The sequence below is a fragment of the Stenella coeruleoalba genome (assembly GCF_951394435.1).
Source record: "Stenella coeruleoalba genome assembly, chromosome: 15".
NCBI lineage: Eukaryota > Metazoa > Chordata > Mammalia > Artiodactyla > Delphinidae > Stenella > Stenella coeruleoalba.
The window spans coordinates 80976454-80994622 of NC_137161.1; the positions used below are offsets into that span (position 1 = coordinate 80976454).

Below are 18169 nucleotides of genomic sequence, written 5' to 3' on the forward strand. Positions count from 1 at the left end.
GCTCATCACACACCATGCATGTCCTTCAACTCAAGACATGTCTCTTTCACCTGGCACCTTGGGCTCACTCCCCCAATGCCCCTCACCCCAGCATCTGCCCTGCCCACCCCTTCCCAGGGGCACTTCTCTGTCTCGGGGGAACCAGAAAGTCTGTTCCGCATGAGGGAACCCATGGGAATCAGCTTGTAACCAGTCTCTTCCCAGACAAACGGCCGTGAAAAGGTTTAACACGGACCACAGAGTCTGTCTCTCCCTCAGCCTTTCAGCCATTTCTAACCAGAGGGGCTGTCCCTGGCACCCCTGAGGCTCTCCCCAGGCAAGGAGGGAAGCTGCTGGACACCCCGTGGACTCCTGCCCTCCCTGGCCAGGGCTGGCAGCCTGTGCAGTGTCTCTGTGAGGTTTGGAAAGGGCCGACCCTTAGGCTGGGGCAGACCCCAGGATGAGGGCAGGCAGGGCCCCCTGTTTTCCCAGGGGGAAGCCTGGAGAACAGAATGGGTGGATTCCAGCTCCCACTCAGCCCCGGGGTGGGACTTGGTGCAAACTCTCAACAGCACAGCACAGTCCAGGCCCCTTCCTCCTCACCCGCAGGTCTCCGGGGTGACCCCTTTAGCTTCCAAAGGCGGGATGAGGTCATGGCCTGGGTGTCCAGCCCTTGGGCAGCCCCCTCCCCTGAAAAGCGAGGGAGGGAAGGAAGAAGGGAGGCTAGCCACCTGCAGCCCTGCCTGAGGCCAGCACATACCGGGACCACCGCGGGGCTCGGGCTGTATCTCACTCACCTGATGTCGTGGATGTGGCAACGTCGGACGCCCAGAGCCAGAGAGCCATTGACAGGATCCAGGTCGCCAGCATCTCCCTGAGAGTGAGGCCCTGGGTGTAGGATCTTCGCACATCAGAAGAAACCAAGAAACGAGTGCCTCCCAGGGAGGGGTCAACCATATAAAGGAGCCCAGAGACCTTTGCCTCAGGAAGGACACTGCCTGGCCCCGGGTGGAGGTGAGACGATGGGGTTGGTGGGTGACACGGGGAGTTGGCCAAAGGGCAGCCGGTCAACCCTCCTCCTCTCTAAGAGACCTGAACCTCCCTCTGCGGGATCTCTATAGTGTGGAAGCCAGAGTCATGGGAGGGGCAGGGCAGGAGGAAGGGACAGGCAGCAGAGGCGTGAGTGCGCGATGGTTGCCAAGATGCGAGGGCCAAGAAACCCAGGGAGACGGTGACTATGGAGGGAGGGTCAACAGAACCCTAGAAGGAGCTGCCAGAGGGACCAGGCCAAGTGAAGGACCCTCCGCCCTTACTCCCAAGAGGCCCCCCTTCGGGTCTTCCTTCCTCATCACCCACTTCGAGCTGGCCCCTTCTGAAGAAGGGCAGTGCCTTCCCCCGGGCCCCCTCTGCCCACCAGCGCTTCTCCTGGGTGGGACTTCCACTCGCACCTGAGGCTTTATGGTCCTGGTCTCTACCCGCACACTGGCCACTGTCAGTCTCTCTCCTGTCCTGGACAAAGGTCCCGGGGGTCGTTCCGACACCCCCACCTGGAGAACCTCGTTCTGCCAGCCCTGACCACCCTCAGCTCAGTCCGACAGCCTGCTGCTGCCCACAGAAGTGGAAACAAGAGGGCCCCAGCCCCCGGCATGGCAGGCCCTGGCGTGAGTGTCTCTGCCACCCAGGTTTGCAGTCTCAAGGTCTTTGGGGATGCCTGGCTCACCTAACAGCGCCAATGACAGCTGGCTCAGCTGGAGTCACCCACCTCCCTGACTCAGCCGTAAGCTCTTAACGTCAAGGGGCACAGATGACAAACCCAACAGGCTCCCACCACCTGCTCCCACCCATTCCCTGAGAAAAGGGGTCCTCCGATCTCGACGTTCCCTTTGAGGACAGTCATGGTCCCTGAGAGCTGCCCACGGAACCCTTCATTCCTTGCTGGGAGAAACCTGCGCTCCCAGGCCCTCCTACATCTCCTGACATCCTTGTTCCTCAACCGAGTGGGAGCACCAGAGTGTGAGAAAGAGAAAGACACAGAGCAGTTTCTTTTACAATAAATGCTATATTATGTTCAGTTGGGAGAACGGGAGACTTGCAGACTTTCTGTCCCCAGGTGAGTGAGGTCTTCCTGCAAAGGAGGTTGGGGGCTTCTGTCTCCAGAGGTTATTGCAGGGATGGGGGTGAGACCAGGGAGAGGAAGGGAGGAAGGGGTGGGGAAGGGGGTAGGAATGGGGGGAAGCACTGAGGGAGGGGAGGGAGAGTTAGGGGAATGAGGAGGAGGTGCTGGAGGAGCTCTCCCACCTCAGGACCCCACTTCCTCTCATCCTCAGGGACCTGGGGGTAACAGGAAGAATGGAGCCTCATAATGGGGGACCTGGCCTAGGGAGCACCACCTGGGGGTCCTAAGATGCAGAGGGCATCTGTACCTAGCTAGGGATGGGGGGAGAAGAGGAGGGAGGATTTAGGACTGGGGCACTGAGATGCGGGGGGCAGGGGGGTATTTAGGGCTGAGGGTACAGGGATGGGGAAGGGGAAAGTACGGAAACTGGGGGAGATGCAGGGCTGGGCACTGGGCTGTGGGGGAGAAGTGACTTAAGAAGTGGGTTCAGAGGGGAGAAAGTTTAAGGGATGGGGGCAAGGGGTGCAAGGGGAGTTATATAAGGAGAGGGTAGGAGGATGGGGCGGGCTGCAGACTGCTTGCATGTACAGGGTGAGGACCCGGCAGTAGGGATGCCCCAGGAAAAGGAGAAATGGAGGCCTGAGCCCTGGGGAAGGACATGGGGACTGGGGATCTCAGAGAAGCCATATAAGCATGAGGGCCGACACAGGAAGGTGCGCTGGGACAGAGGTCTGACCAAGCACATCTGGTTTTCACAATAATCCCACAAGGTATTAGGACGAGTGGGCCACACTCTTTTTTTTTTTTTTTTTTTTTGCGGTACGCGGGCCTCTCCCCTTGCGGAGCACAGGCTCCGGACACGCAGGCTCAGCGGTCATGGCTCACGGGCCCAGCCGCTCCGCGGCATGTGGGATCCTCCCGGACTGGGGCACGAACCCATGTCCGCTGCATCGGCAGGCAGACTCTCAACCACTGTGCCACCAGGGAAGCCCGGCCACACTCATTTTACAGGTGACAAAACCGAGGTTCAGAGAAGTGACTGACTTGCCCAAGGTCCCAGAGTGGAAGAGCCTGGATTTGAACTGGGTCTCCAGGTGGGTTTCACACAAGTTGGGAGAAGGATAGGGGTCAGGGGGGAGTCTGGTGCTGCCCAAGGAAACCAGGAGACTGAGCCGCAGGAGTTCACAGCCATCTCTTCAGAGGCAGTGCAGATGGTTCCCTGCACTGTCCGCGGCAGCGTGGAGAAGGCAGTGTGGAGCTCACAGAGAGGTCACGTTCACCTCAGGTTTGCGGAAGTGCAGCTGCCACAGAATTTGTGAGACAGGCAGTGAGAAGAGGAAGCCACCCAGCAGAGGCCGGCTAGAAGGTCACCGCCTCCTTGTCCCTGCCCGGCCCCTGTCCTGAGAAGGGGGGCATCGGGAACTGGACCTGGGAGCACTCCTTACCGCCACCCCACCTTGCCCCCTCACCGTCATATTAGTGTCCACGTTCTCCAAGGCCACATAGAAGTTTTCATCTTTAAATAGAGAGAAAAGAGAACGGGCGGGGGGGGGGGGGGGTCGGTGGTGGGGAGAGGGAAGATGTGGGGAGCAAAGAGGAGGGAAGGAAACGTCAGGAAGGCAGGGCCAAGGGGGCTCCTGTGCCCCTGCGCCTGCCCTGCGGGGACGGCCTGTGCACGACCTGGGCCTTAGAAGGGGGCGTGGAAGCCACGAAGCAAACTCTGGGGCAAGAGGTATATGCCTGTCTTGGGCAAGAGAGGTCCTCCTGTCCTGCCCAGGCCAAAATGGTACCCAGGGAAGCCCCCGTCTCCCTTCCCCAGGAGACAGGACTCACCTGTTCTGTCATTCTCGAAGCCCAAGTTAGAAAAAGTCTTCACGGTGTTCTCATCACAGGTCTCGAACCACTTCCTGTCGTCCCAGGACCTGCCAGGCGGGCGCTGCATCGTCAGGGCAGGGCCGCCCGGTCTGGGACCCCTTTGCGGCCCTCAGCCCTCCACCTCCAGCGCACTCACAGGCCTCCGCCTTGGCCGCGCCTCCTCCACGAGCGCGCGACGAAGACGCTCAGCGCCCCCAGCAGCAGCAGCAGCAGCAGCGCCGCGGTCCCCGCCAGGCCTCCGACAAGCGCCTTCCAGGAGATGGTCACCTCGCAGCGCGAGCCCAAGAACCAGTGCGTGTCCGTGGAGAAGCAGCTGCGGGGAGCGTGTCACAGGTCACACGCCCTCACCACCTCCTGGGCTTGGTCCGCTAGTGCCCCTGGACCACGCAGGTACTAGCAGGTGGGTGACCCGGGGGCCAGGGGGCGGGGCCTCTGGCGGCGCCGGCTGAGCGGGGTCGGGTGATTGGCTCAGCTGGCTGTGGGCGGGGCCTCACCGGCAATAAGGACCGCTCCTCTGCAGAACGCACTGGCCCTGATGACAGTCGATGGCGCCGTCCACGCCCGCCGTGCATTTGGTGACACAGAGGAGCTTGTTCTCCTTCACCAAGGGGAAGTAGAAATCCTCGTAGCCCACGGCAGCAGCGTGGCGACAGATGGCTGGGGGATAGGAAGAGGGTTGCAGAGGCAAAGACTTCATCCACTCTACTCTGGGGCCAGGCTATGAAATGACTCTGAAAATGGATGAGAAGGACTACATTTCCGAGGGTGGGGTGTCGAGGGGTAGACCTTGGGATTAGATGAGGGAAGGGCAGGCCCCTCACCCTCTCCTCACCTTCTCTGCTGGTCCTCAGGTGGAAGCTACTAACAAGGGCCAGGCAGGCAGCACTGCCGGGTCCATATCACTTGCCTCCCCAGAAGGTCTCCCCATCCTCCCTAGGGAATTTCAGTGGACAGATGTCCCTTGTGGGAGGGGTCATGGCCTCTTGGAGCCACTTAGCCCTTTGCCCAACCTCTCACCTTCCTGGGACAGCTCCGTCCTGGTGTTGTTGTTCACCTTGATGGAATCAGGCTTAAAACACAAGACTGGGGGCGGGTGGGGGAGACACAGAGGCACAGGTGGAATTGGGGGGAGGCACAGGGAGGGGCAGAGAGGGCTCCGTCAGTATGGAGGAGGTGTGAATGGGCAACAAGGGAAGACCCCTTTGGACTCCCTCATGTCCCCTGAATAGTCAGGGGTCCTCAGCCACCCTGGAAACCTTGAGCAGAACTGTCTCTTCCACAGCACTCAGGTTCTGGTGAGCCCCTCCTTAGCCCCATCCTTGACCCAGTTGGCTGGGGACCTGTGTCTCTTCTCCCAACCTGCCAGAGGTACCACAGGGCTGGCACCTGACCCCAGAAGGACCCTGTCTGCGCTGGAGCAGGCTGGGATGGTGGCTGTGACCCTGGCCCCTCCCTGCAGCCCAAGGCCCCCAGCTTCTGTTCACCCTGTGGAGCAGGCTGGGACGGTGGCTGTGACCCTGGCCCCTCCCTGCAGCCCGAGGCCCCCAGCTTCTGCTCACCCTGTGGAGCAGGCTGGGACGGTGGCTGTGACCCTGGCCCCTCCCTGCAGCCTGAGGCCCCCAGCTTCTGTTCACCCTGTGGAGCAGGCTGGGACGGTGGCTGTGACCCTGGCCCCTCCCTGCAGCCCGAGGCCCCCAGCTTCTGCTCACCCTGGTCCTTCCCGCAGCTGCTATTCTGGCTGAAAGTCTGGAGCTCCTCCTTCAGGGCCACTTTCACATTCTCATACTCGCTCTCCAGCTGGAGGCTGAAGGGTAACTCCAGCTGGACCAGGTAGTCCACAACAATGCTGCCATTCCTGAGGGGGGCAAGGGGGCAGGGAGCCTTAAAAGGTGCCCAGGCCCAGGCCATCATAGGTCCGTAGAAGGGCACTTCCAGACCAACCACAACTATACGGGTGTTGGCAGCAAGTGGGCATTGAGCTGGGATTCCAGACACATTATGTCCAGCACCTCTGCCTTTATCAGCCTGAGTAGGTGGGACAAGGAATGATTGACATTCTCTTGGCATTGCCTCAAGCCATAATCAAACCAGGCCCTCCTGGGCTCTCTGCCTCCCTCTTGCTGACCCATCCAGCAGACCAGGTGCCAACTAGAGAGAGACCAGCTATAGACCAGATACCAGGCACCATCCCTCATGCACCGCCTCCCTGTTTGTCCCACTGAATCATTCACCTTCCAACATGCTTTGAGAGTAGGGGTGACATCCCTCCTACAGAGAAATGACTCCAGAAAATGACTGAAAAATACCCTCTACAGAGTGCTTCGTTTGCATCCTCACTCCATCCCTCTCTTTATGACATCTGACGATTCCAAAAGCAAGGGATGTCTTCTCCAGCACTTCTTAGTTCATCCCCACCACCACTTGACACTGTCTCCACAGTGCCAGAAGGGTCTCCTACCTCAGAGAAAGGATCACCACCTCCTTGAACCCCTCCACATTTTGGTAGACCTTCTTCATCTGAAATGCCAAGGATCCTGGGCTCACATCTGAACATCCAGACCAGAGGGTACGCAGGGACCCAAGCTCAACTCCAGGGGCAGACCTTTGAGTTCCCTCCCCGTCCCCCTCACCTGATCCCGGAAGGTGTCCGTGAAATTCCTATAGGCCTCAGAAGTGTTGTCATTGAGGTCCGAGGAGAACTTCTGGTCGACAGAAACCTCCATGCCCACTTCAGCGTCCACTTTGTCTGCACACAACATTCCCTGCTCTGGTCACTTCACCATCCACTCCTGTCTGATATCACCACCACCACCCTGACCCAGAGGCTAATCCCGTGGCCCCTCTCCATGTTCCCTGAGAACTGACTGAACAGCAGGAGGGAGAGAGGCAGGAATTCTGGAATGAGTTGTCCTGAGATGTGAGAAACACTGAAAGTCAGGATGTCCAGCAGTCAGGCCTGTAGTCTCTCCCATGTCTGCCCCAATGGGAAGCAGAATAATGGCCCCCAAAGATGCCTATGTCTAATCCCCAGAACCTGGGAATATCTTATGCTATATGGCATGGAGGAATCAAAGTGGCAGATGGATTTAAGGGTACTAACCAGCTGACCTCATTATGGGAAAATTAATGTGGACTATCTGGGTGGTCCGAGTATTATCACAAGGGTCCTTAGCAGTGGAAGAGGGAGGCAGAAGTCAGAATCAGTCAGAGGAAGATGTGAGTATGGAAAACAGGCACAGAGATGCAAAGCTGTTGTCATTGAAGATGGAGCGAGGGGGCCTTGAGACAAGGAATGTGGGCCACTTGTGAACCTGGAAAGGGCAAAGAGATGGATTCTCTCCTAGGGCCTCCAGAAAGAACCCAGCCCTGCCAACACCTTGATTTTAGCCCTGCGAGACTCATGTCAGACTTCTAATGTACAGAATTGTACAATAATAAATTTGCAATGTTCATCTGCTAAGTTTGTGGTAATTTGTTACAGCAGAAATTAGAACCTAATACAACTCGAAGCAGCCCAGACTGGGAGGAGGTCCCAGGAAAGAAAGTGGTCCCAGCGACCTCCTGGAGGTGAGGGTGGAGATTAGGCATGGTATGGGGTAGGGGAGAGCATGAGGCAGAAAGCAAGGATGAAGGGATTCAGCAAAATGATTGGGCCCATTAGAGTCAGTGGCACCTCCCGAGAGAAAGTGCAGAGAGCAACTCACCCACATCTATTTGTCCCGCAGCAAACTCACAGCGGGAGCCAGAGAAAGTGCTGGGGCAGGAGCACTGGCTCTGCATCCAGGTGCCACCATTGTCACAAGTGCCTGGGGAGCACAGGAAAACAGGAAGTTCAGGACAGAATTGACCTTGGTCATGGGAATATAGCAGGAGAGGCCACATGGAGGCAGGAGATCCAACCTGGGGTGGTGGTCAACCTAGACTGTGTGGTCATCTGAGTCGTGGTCAAAGTTGTCCTGGGTGACGTAAGGGTGGAGAGAGTCTTGGTGGTAGCCGCTGGTGTCCCTGGAGCGCTGGTGATGTGTGAGGTGGAGCGCGTCACCTTGCTTGAAGTCATCATGGTAGTTGAAAAGCTGCTACTTGGTTTCATGGTCACTGGGAGGCTAGTGGAGCCGGGCACACGTGGGGTAGTTACAAAGTTGGTGCTGATCCAGGTGCCACTGGTGGGTCTTTGTGTGCTCGTGAAATCCGTGTTAATGGGGATGGTTCCAGTGCTGATAGAACTAGGCGCATCAGTCATGTCAGTGGGGTCAGTTTCGAAAACGGAAGTAGAAGTGTCCGTTTTTGCAGGGAACACAGTTGTCCTGGTGGTGGAACTGGGATAGGTGGCCCTCTCAGTAGTAGAGGTAAAAACTGATAATGGGATGGTGGGCGTAGAAGTAACTTCAGGATTTGGACCCACTTCTATACATGGTGTAGTGGGAGAGGCAGACACTATTGTAACCGATATTGATTCTGGACATTGGGTAGTGGAAGAAAGAGTCAACATGGTGGTGGTTTGGGTAAGACGACGGCCACCATTTTGGGGAGAAGGGGTGAGAGAAGTTCTTGCAGTTTCAGATGAGGAAAAAGTAGGAAAAGCAGTGACAGAAGACCCTGTGATGTCTGTACTGTACACATGAGAGGAGGTAGGAAAAGACTTACTTGTCGTAGAGACCAGTGAACTTGTGCTGATGGAAGATAGAGATGATATTGTTATTTCAGGTATTGAAGACGAGATGATGGTACTAAAAGGGGTACTTATTGCACTAGTAGAAGTAATCAATTCAGGGAAAGGTGTTGAGGGAGAAACACTTGAAGTACTGAGAGCTGTTATTGAGGTGCGTGCTGTTACCACGCTTGTGGTCCCAGACTGGGCTACTTCTGTGGTTGAGGCTAGAATGGGAAAAGTGCTTGTGATCGAGGTGACAGGAGCTTCAGTGTGCGTGGGAGTGGTGATTTCTGTTGTGGACCTGTTGGGAGGAGTAGTGGGAGTTGAAGGGTCGGAAGTTGGGTATGTAGCAGGGATGGTGGTAATCAGGGTGGACATAGGGCTAATGTTTGCAGTCGAAGTGGAGACTGGCTCCGTGGTTGGGAGGAGTGAGATGTTGGAAAGAGCGAGTGTGGAGCTGACTTCGGTGCTGGCGGTCAATGGACCAGTGGTACTCAAGGATGTGGACTCAGTGTTGGCTGGTGTCATTGTTCTTCCTGTACAGAAATTGGTTGAAGACATGATGTCTGGTGTACTTTGTGCTGTTATTGATGTGAGTCTCGTTACTGTATCTGTGGTAGCAGTCTTGGTTATTTGTGTTGTTGAGGCGATGGGCAATACTGTTGTTTCCGAGGTGGCAGGTGTCGTTGATGTGGGTGTCGTTACTGTACCTGTGGTAGCAGTCTTGGTTATTTGTGTTGTTGAGGCGATGGGCAATACTGTTGTTTGCGAGGTGGCAGGTGTCGTTGATGTGGGTGTCGTTACTGTACCTGTGGTAGCAGTCTTGGTTATTTGTGTTGTTGAGGCGATGGGCACTACTGTTGTTTCTGAGGTGGCAGGTGTCGTTGATGTGGGTGTCGTTACTGTACCTGTGGTAGCAGTCTTGGTTATTTGTGTTGTTGAGGCGATGGGCAATACTGTTGTTTCCGAGGTGGCAGGTGTCGTTGATGTGGGTGTCGTTACTGTATCTGTGGTAGCAGTATTGGTTATTTGTGTTGTTGAGGCGATGGGCAATACTGTTGTTTCCGAGGTGGCAGGTGTCGTTGATGTGGGTGTCATTACTGTATCTGTGGTAGCAGTCTTGGTTACTTGTGTTGTTGAGGCGATGGGCAATACTGTTGTTTCCGAGGTGGCAGGTGTCGTTGATGTGGGTGTCGTTACTGTATCTGTGGTAGCAGTCTTGGTTATTTGTGTTGTTGAGGCGATGGGCAATACTGTTGTTTCCGAGGTGGCAGGTGTCGTTGATGTGGGTGTCGTTACTGTATCTGTGGTAGCAGTCTTGGTTATTTGTGTTGTTGAGGCGATGGGCAATACTGTTGTTTCCAAGGTGGCAGGTGTCGTTGATGTGGGTGTCGTTACTGTACCTGTGGTAGCAGTCCTGGTTATTTGTGTTGTTGAGGCGATGGGCAATACTGTTGTTTCCGAGGTGGCAGGTGTCGTTGATGTGGGTGTCGTTACTGTACCTGTGGTAGCAGTCTTGGTTATTTGTGTTGTTGAGGCGATGGGCAATACTGTTGTTTCCGAGGTGGCAGGTGTCGTTGATGTGGGTGTCGTTACTGTACCTGTGGTAGCAGTCTTGGTTATTTGTGTTGTTGAGGCGATGGGCAATACTGTTGTTTCCGAGGTGGCAGGTGTCGTTGATGTGGGTGTCGTTACTGTATCTGTGGTAGCAGTCCTGGTTATTTGTGTTGTTGAGGCGAATGGCAATACTGTTGTTTTCGAGGTGGCAGGTGTCATTGATGTGGGTGTCGTTACTGTATCTGTGGTAGCAGTCCTCGTTATTTGTGTTGTTGAGGTGATGGGCAATACTGTTGTTTCCGAGGTGGCAGGTGTCGTTGATGTGGGTATCGTTACTGTATTTGTGGTAGCAGTCCTGGTTATTTGTGTTGTTGAGGTGATGGGCAATACTGTTGTTTTCGAGGTGGCAGGTGTCGTTGATGTGGGTGTCGCTACTGTATCTGTGGTAGCAGTCTTGGTTACTTGTGTTGTTGAGGCGATGGGCAATACTGTTGTTTCCGAGGTGGCAGGTGTCGTTGATGTGGGTGTCGTTACTGTACCTGTGGTAGCAGTCTTGGTTATTTGTGTTGTTGAGGCGATGGGCAATACTGTTGTTTCCGAGGTGGCAGGTGTCGTTGATGTGGGTGTCGTTACTGTACCTGTGGTAGCAGTCTTGGTTATTTGTGTTGTTGAGGCGATGGGCAATACTGTTGTTTCCGAGGTGGCAGGTGTCGTTGATGTGGGTGTCATTACTGTATCTGTGGTAGCAGTCTTGGTTATTTGTGTTGTTGAGGCGATGGGCAATACTGTTGTTTCCGAGGTGGCAGGTGTCGTTGATGTGGGTGTCGTTACTGTATCTGTGGTAGCAGTCTTGGTTATTTGTGTTGTTGAGGCGATGGGCAATACTGTTGTTTCCGAGTTGGCAGGTGTCGTTGATGTGGGTGTCGTTACTGTATCTGTGGTAGCAGTCTTGGTTATTTGTGTTGTTGAGGCGATGGGCAATACTGTTGTTTCCAAGGTGGCAGGTGTCGTTGATGTGGGTGTCGTTACTGTACCTGTGGTAGCAGTCCTGGTTATTTGTGTTGTTGAGGCGATGGGCAATACTGTTGTTTCCGAGGTGGCAGGTGTGGTTGATGTGGGTGTCGTTACTGTACCTGTGGTAGCAGTCTTGGTTATTTGTGTTGTTGAGGCGATGGGCAATACTGTTGTTTCCGAGGTGGCAGGTGTCGTTGATGTGGGTGTCGTTACTGTATCTGTGGTAGCAGTCTTGGTTATTTGTGTTGTTGAGGCGATGGGCAATACTGTTGTTTCCAAGGTGGCAGGTGTCGTTGATGTGGGTGTCGTTACTGTACCTGTGGTAGCAGTCCTGGTTATTTGTGTTGTTGAGGCGATGGGCAATACTGTTGTTTCCGAGGTGGCAGGTGTCGTTGATGTGGGTGTCGTTACTGTATTTGTGGTAGCAGTCCTGGTTATTTGTGTTGAGGTGATGGGCAATACTGTTGTTTTCGAGGTGGCAGGTGTCGTTGATGTGGGTGTCGTTACTGTATCTGTGGTAGCAGTCTTGGTTACTTGTGTTGTTGAGGCGATGGGCAATACTGTTGTTTCCGAGGTGGCAGGTGTCGTTGATGTGGGTGTCGTTACTGTACCTGTGGTAGCAGTCTTGGTTATTTGTGTTGTTGAGGCGATGGGCAATACTGTTGTTTCCGAGGTGGCAGGTGTCGTTGATGTGGGTGTCGTTACTGTACCTGTGGTAGCAGTCTTGGTTATTTGTGTTGTTGAGGTGATGGGCAATACTGTTGTTTCCGAGGTGGCAGGTGTCGTTGATGTGGGTGTCGTTACTGTATCTGTGGTAGCAGTCTTGGTTACTTGTGTTGTTGAGGCGATGGGCAATACTGTTGTTTCCGAGGTGGCAGGTGTCGTTGATGTGGGTGTCGTTACTGTACCTGTGGTAGCAGTCTTGGTTATTTGTGTTGTTGAGGCGATGGGCAATACTGTTGTTTCCGAGGTGGCAGGTGTCGTTGATGTGGGTGTCGTTACTGTATCTGTGGTAGCAGTCTTGGTTATTTGTGTTGTTGAGGCGATGGGCAATACTGTTGTTTCCGAGGTGGCAGGTGTCGTTGATGTGGGTGTCGTTACTGTATTTGTGGTAGCAGTCCTGGTTATTTGTGTTGTTGAGGTGATGGGCAATACTGTTGTTTTCGAGGTGGCAGGTGTCGTTGATGTGGGTGTCGTTACTGTATCTGTGGTAGCAGTCTTGGTTACTTGTGTTGTTGAGGCGATGGGCAATACTGTTGTTTCCGAGGTGGCAGGTGTCGTTGATGTGGGTGTCGTTACTGTACCTGTGGTAGCAGTCTTGGTTATTTGTGTTGTTGAGGCGATGGGCAATACTGTTGTTTCCGAGGTGGCAGGTGTCGTTGATGTGGGTGTCGTTACTGTACCTGTGGTAGCAGTCCTGGTTATTTGTGTTGTTGAGGCGATGGGCAATACTGTTGTTTCCGAGGTGGCAGGTGTCGTTGATGTGGGTGTCGTTACTGTATCTGTGGTAGCAGTCTTGGTTATTTGTGTTGTTGAGGCGATGGGCAATACTGTTGTTTCCGAGGTGGCAGGTGTCGTTGATGTGGGTGTCGTTACTGTATCTGTGGTAGCATTCCTGGTTATTTGTGTTGTTGAGGTGATGGGCAATACTGTTGTTTCCGAGGTGGCAGGTGTCGTTGATGTGGGTGTCGTTACTGTATCTGTGGTAGCAGTCTTGGTTATTTGTGTTGTTGAGGCGATGGGCAATACTGTTGTTTCCGAGGTGGCAGGTGTCGTTGATGTGGGTGTCGTTACTGTATCTGTGGTAGCAGTCTTGGTTATTTGTGTTGTTGAGGCGATGGGCAATACTGTTGTTTCCGAGGTGGCAGGTGTCGTTGATGTGGGTGTCGTTACTGTGTTTGTGGTAGCAGTCTTGGTTATTTGTGTTGTTGAGGCGATGGGCAATACTGTTGTTTCCGAGGTGGCAGGTGTCGTTGATGTGGGTGTCGTTACTGTACCTGTGGTAGCAGTCTTGGTTATTTGTATTGTTGAGGCGATGGGCAATACTGTTGTTTCCGAGGTGGCAGGTGTCGTTGATGTGGGTGTCGTTACTGTACCTGTGGTAGCAGTCTTGGTTATTTGTGTTGTTGAGGCGATGGGCAATACTGTTGTTTCCGAGGTGGCAGGTGTCGTTGATGTGGGTGTCGTTACTGTATCTGTGGTAGCAGTCCTGGTTATTTGTGTTGTTGAGGTGATGGGCAATACTGTTGTTGTCGAGGTGGCAGGTGTCGTTGATGTGGGTGTCGTTACTGTATCTGTGGTAGCAGTCCTGGTTATTTGTGTTGTTGAGGTGATGGGCAATACTGTTGTTTCCGAGGTGGCAGGTGTCGTTGATGTGGGTGTCGTTACTGTATCTGTGGTAGCAGTCCTGGTTATTTGTGTTATTGAGGTGATGGGCAATACTGTTGTTTCCGAGGTGGCAGGTGTCGTTGATGTGGGTGTCGTTACTGTATCTGTGGTAGCAGTCTTGGTTATTTGTGTTGTTGAGGCGATGGGCAATACTGTTGTTTCCGAGGTGGCAGGTGTCGTTGATGTGGGTGTTGTTACTGTATCTGTGCTAGCAGTCTTGGTTATTTGTGTTGTTGAGGTGATGGGCAATACTGTTGTTTCCGAGGTGGCAGGTGTCGTTGATGTGGGTGTCGTTACTGTGTTTGTGGTAGCAGTCTTGGTTATTTGTGTTGTTGAGGCGATGGGCAATACTGTTGTTTCCGAGGTGGCAGGTGTCTTTGATGTGGGTGTCGTTACTTTATTTGTGGTAGCAGTCTTGGTTATTTGTGTTGTTGAGGTGATGGGCAATACTGTTGTTTCCGAGGTGGCAGGTGTCGTTGATGTGGGTGTCGTTACTGTATTTGTGGTAGCAGTCCTGGTTATTTGTGTTGTTGAGGTGATGGGCAATACTGTTGTTTTCGAGGTGGCAGGTGTCGTTGATGTGGGTGTCGTTACTGTATCTGTGGTAGCAGTCTTGGTTACTTGTGTTGTTGAGGCGATGGGCAATACTGTTGTTTCCGAGGTGGCAGGTGTCGTTGATGTGGGTGTCGTTACTGTACCTGTGGTAGCAGTCTTGGTTATTTGTGTTGTTGAGGCGATGGGCAATACTGTTGTTTCCGAGGTGGCAGGTGTCGTTGATGTGGGTGTCGTTACTGTACCTGTGGTAGCAGTCTTGGTTATTTGTGTTGTTGAGGTGATGGGCAATACTGTTGTTTCCGAGGTGGCAGGTGTCGTTGATGTGGGTGTCATTACTGTATTTGTGGTAGCAGTCCTGGTTATTTGTGTTGTTGAGGTGATGGGCAATACTGTTGTTTCCGAGGTGGCAGGTGTCGTTGATGTGGTTGTCGTTACTGTATGTGTGGTAGTAGTCTTGGTTATTTGTGTTGTTGAGGTGATGGGCAATACTGTTGTTTCCGAGGTGGCAGGTGTCGTTGATGTGGGTGTCGTTACTGTATCTGTGGTAGCAGTCTTGGTTATTTGTGTTGTTGAGGCGATGGGCAATACTGTTGTTTCCGAGGTGGCAGGTGTCGTTGATGTGGGTGTCGTTACTGTACCTGTGGTAGCAGTCTTGGTTATTTGTGTTGTTGAGGCGATGGGCAATACTGTTGTTTCCGAGGTGGCAGGTGTCGTTGATGTGGGTGTCGTTACTGTACCTGTGGTAGCAGTCTTGGTTATTTGTGTTGTTGAGGCGATGGGCAATACTGTTGTTTCCGAGGTGGCAGGTGTCGTTGATGTGGGTGTCGTTACTGTATCTGTGGTAGCAGTCTTGGTTATTTGTGTTGTTGAGGCGATGGGCAATACTGTTGTTTCCGAGGTGGCAGGTGTCGTTGATGTGGGTGTCGTTACTGTGTTTGTGGTAGCAGTCTTGGTTATTTGTGTTGTTGAGGCGATGGGCAATACTGTTGTTTCCGAGGTGGCAGGTGTCGTTGATGTGGGTGTCGTTACTGTGTTTGTGGTAGCAGTCTTGGTTATTTGTGTTGTTGAGGCGATGGGCAATACTGTTGTTTCCGAGGTGGCAGGTGTCGTTGATGTGGGTGTCGTTACTGTATCTGTGGTAGCAGTCTTGGTTATTTGTGTTGTTGAGGCGATGGGCAATACTGTTGTTTCCGAGGTGGCAGGTGTCGTTGATCTGGGTGTCGTTACTGTATCTGTGGTAGCAGTCTTGGTTATTTGTGTTGTTGAGGCGATGGGCAATACTGTTGTTTCCGAGGTGGCAGGTGTCGTTGATGTGGGTGTCTTTACTGTATCTGTGGTAGCAGTCTTGGTTATTTGTGTTGTTGAGGTGATGGGCAATACTGTTGTTTCCGAGGTGGCAGGTGTCGTTGATGTGGGTGTCGTTACTGTACCTGTGGTAGCAGTCTTGGTTATTTGTGTTGTTGAGGCGATGGGCAATACTGTTGTTTCCGAGGTGGCAGGTGTCGTTGATGTGGGTGTCGTTACTGTACCTGTGGTAGCAGTCTTGGTTATTTGTGTTGTTGAGGCGATGGGCAATACTGTTGTTTCCGAGGTGGCAGGTGTCGTTGATGTGGGTGTCATTACTCTATCTGTGGTAGCAGTCTTGGTTATTTGTGTTGTTGAGGCGATGGGCAATACTGTTGTTTCCGAGGTGGCAGGTGTCGTTGATGTGGGTGTCGTTACTGTATCTGTGGTAGCAGTCTTGGTTATTTGTGTTGTTGAGGCGATGGGCAATACTGTTGTTTCCGAGGTGGCAGGTGTCGTTGATGTGGGTGTCGTTACTGTATCTGTGGTAGCAGTCTTGGTTATTTGTGTTGTTGAGGCGATGGGCAATACTGTTGTTTCCGAGGTGGCAGGTGTCGTTGATGTGGGTGTCGTTACTGTACCTGTGGTAGCAGTCTTGGTTATTTGTGTTGTTGAGGCGATGGGCAATACTGATGTTTCCGAGGTGGCAGGTGTCGTTGATGTGGGTGTCGTTACTGTACCTGTGGTAGCAGTCTTGGTTATTTGTGTTGTTGAGGCGATGGGCAATACTGTTGTTTCCCAGGTGGCAGGTGTCGTTGATGTGGGTGTCGTTACTGTACCTGTGGTAGCAGTCTTGGTTATTTGTGTTGTTGAGGCGATGGGCAATACTGTTGTTTCCGAGGTGGCAGGTGTCGTTGATGTGGGTGTCGTTACTGTACCTGTGGTAGCAGTCTTGGTTATTTGTGTTGTTGAGGCGATGGGCAATACTGTTGTTTCCGAGGTGGCAGGTGTCGTTGATGTGGGTGTCGTTACTGTACCTGTGGTAGCAGTCTTGGTTATTTGTGTTGTTGAGGCGATGGGCAATACTGTTGTTTCCGAGGTGGCAGGTGTCGTTGATGTGGGTGTCGTTACTGTACCTGTGGTAGCAGTCTTGGTTATTTGTGTTGTTGAGGCGATGGGCAATACTGTTGTTTCCGAGGTGGCAGGTGTCGTTGATGTGGGTGTCGTTACTGTACCTGTGGTAGCAGTCTTGGTTATTTGTGTTGTTGAGGCGATGGGCAATACTGTTGTTTCCGAGGTGGCAGGTGTCGTTGATGTGGGTGTCGTTACTGTACCTGTGGTAGCAGTCTTGGTTATTTGTGTTGTTGAGGCGATGGGCAATACTGTTGTTTCCGAGGTGGCAGGTGTCGTTGATGTGGGTGTCGTTACTGTGTTTGTGGTAGCAGTCTTGGTTATTTGTGTTGTTGAGGCGATGGGCAATACTGTTGTTTCCGAGGTGGCAGGTGTCGTTGATGTGGGTGTCGTTACTGTATCTGTGGTAGCAGTCTTGGTTATTTGTGTTGTTGAGGCGATGGGCAATACTGTTGTTTCCGAGGTGGCAGGTGTCGTTGATGTGGGTGTCGTTACTGTATCTGTGGTAGCAGTCTTGGTTATTTGTGTTGTTGAGGCGATGGGCAATACTGTTGTTTCCCAGGTGGCAGGTGTCGTTGATGTGGGTGTCGTTACTGTATCTGTGGTAGCAGTCTTGGTTATTTGTGTTGTTGAGGCGATGGGCAATACTGTTGTTTCCGAGGTGGCAGGTGTCGTTGATGTGGGTGTCTTTACTGTATCTGTGGTAGCAGTCTTGGTTATTTGTGTTGTTGAGGTGATGGGCAATACTGTTGTTTCCGAGGTGGCAGGTGTCGTTGATGTGGGTGTCTTTACTGTATCTGTGGTAGCAGTCTTGGTTATTTGTGTTGTTGAGGTGATGGGCAATCCTGTTGTTTTCGAGGTGGCAACAGATACAACTTGTGTTGTAGGTGTTGTTAATATATCATTTGAAGTAGGTGCTTGAGTGATAGCTGTGGATGTCTGAAAGGTACTGACCATGTCTGGAAATGAAGTGATGGTTGTAATCAAGGTGCTACGGGTGCTGAGTGTTGTTAACAACGTTTTCCTAGTAGTTAGAGAAGGGGTAGTCGCAGAGGTAGACACGATTGTTGGGGTTGGAGACTGGGTTGTGTGGGTACTTGCAGCGGTAGGGATAGCCCTTTGTGTGGTACCAGTCACAGAGGAGATTGGAGTGTCTAGAGTTGTGTGGGTTGTTGGGACAAAGGAAGGGGGCGGGGTCATGGTTGTGGGAGATTTCCCTGGAGTGGTGGTACTGGGAGAATTGGTCACGGCTGAAGTGACTCTCTTGGTAGTTGTCACGGGATAAGTACTGGTAATGGTTGTCCGTGGCTTCTCTGTCACAGGAGTGGTGGTGTAAGAGCTGGTGAGGGACACTTGGGTCTGTGTCATGCAGGTGGTGGTGGGGTAAGTGGTAGTGATTACAAGGTTCGTTGGATTGATGCACTCTGTCGTGCCCATATAGACAATCACGGTTGGTGGAGTGGTCTCAACCTTGAAGACAAACTTGGACATGGGGATTGTTGAGGTGTTGGAATTGATTGGCGATTTGAGCAACGTTTCAGAAATGGATTTCAAGTGGGGGGAGGTGGTGATAGTCATAGGTATGTGTTCCCTACTATCTGGAGTGGGAGAAATTTCAG

At 52.9% G+C, this 18169-nt stretch overlaps 1 protein-coding gene across 1 annotated transcript; it reads right to left on the reverse strand.

The window, feature by feature from the left end:
• Positions 1-2643: 2643 nt before the first annotated feature.
• MUC3A (mucin 3A, cell surface associated) lies at positions 2644-8420 on the reverse strand. The gene is made up of 11 exons (XM_079944891.1): positions 7871-8420; positions 7675-7776; positions 6601-6716; positions 6429-6487; positions 5680-5825; positions 4988-5053; positions 4465-4627; positions 4107-4283; positions 3929-4017; positions 3565-3611; positions 2644-3396 (listed from the first exon to the last, which is right to left on the reverse strand). Exons 1-11 carry the CDS (start codon positions 8208-8210, stop codon positions 3355-3357), a joined length of 1347 nt encoding a protein of 448 aa, XP_079801017.1. The 5' UTR covers positions 8211-8420; the 3' UTR covers positions 2644-3354.
• Between the last annotated feature and the right edge of the window lie 9749 nt (positions 8421-18169).

Bases quoted from the DNA above. Each gene is read 5' to 3' on its own strand.
- MUC3A (XM_079944891.1), bottom strand. From the start codon at position 8,210: ATGACTGATGCGCCTAGTTCTATCAGCACTGGAACCATCCCCATTAAC. The intron at 4,018-4,106 runs GTGAGTGCGCTG...CCCGCCTGGCAG, and splicing joins CGCGGCCAAGGCGGAGGCCT to GTCCTGGGACGACAGGAAGT. The intron at 3,612-3,928 runs GTGAGTCCTGTC...CTCTATTTAAAG, and splicing joins CTTCGAGAATGACAGAACAG to ATGAAAACTTCTATGTGGCC.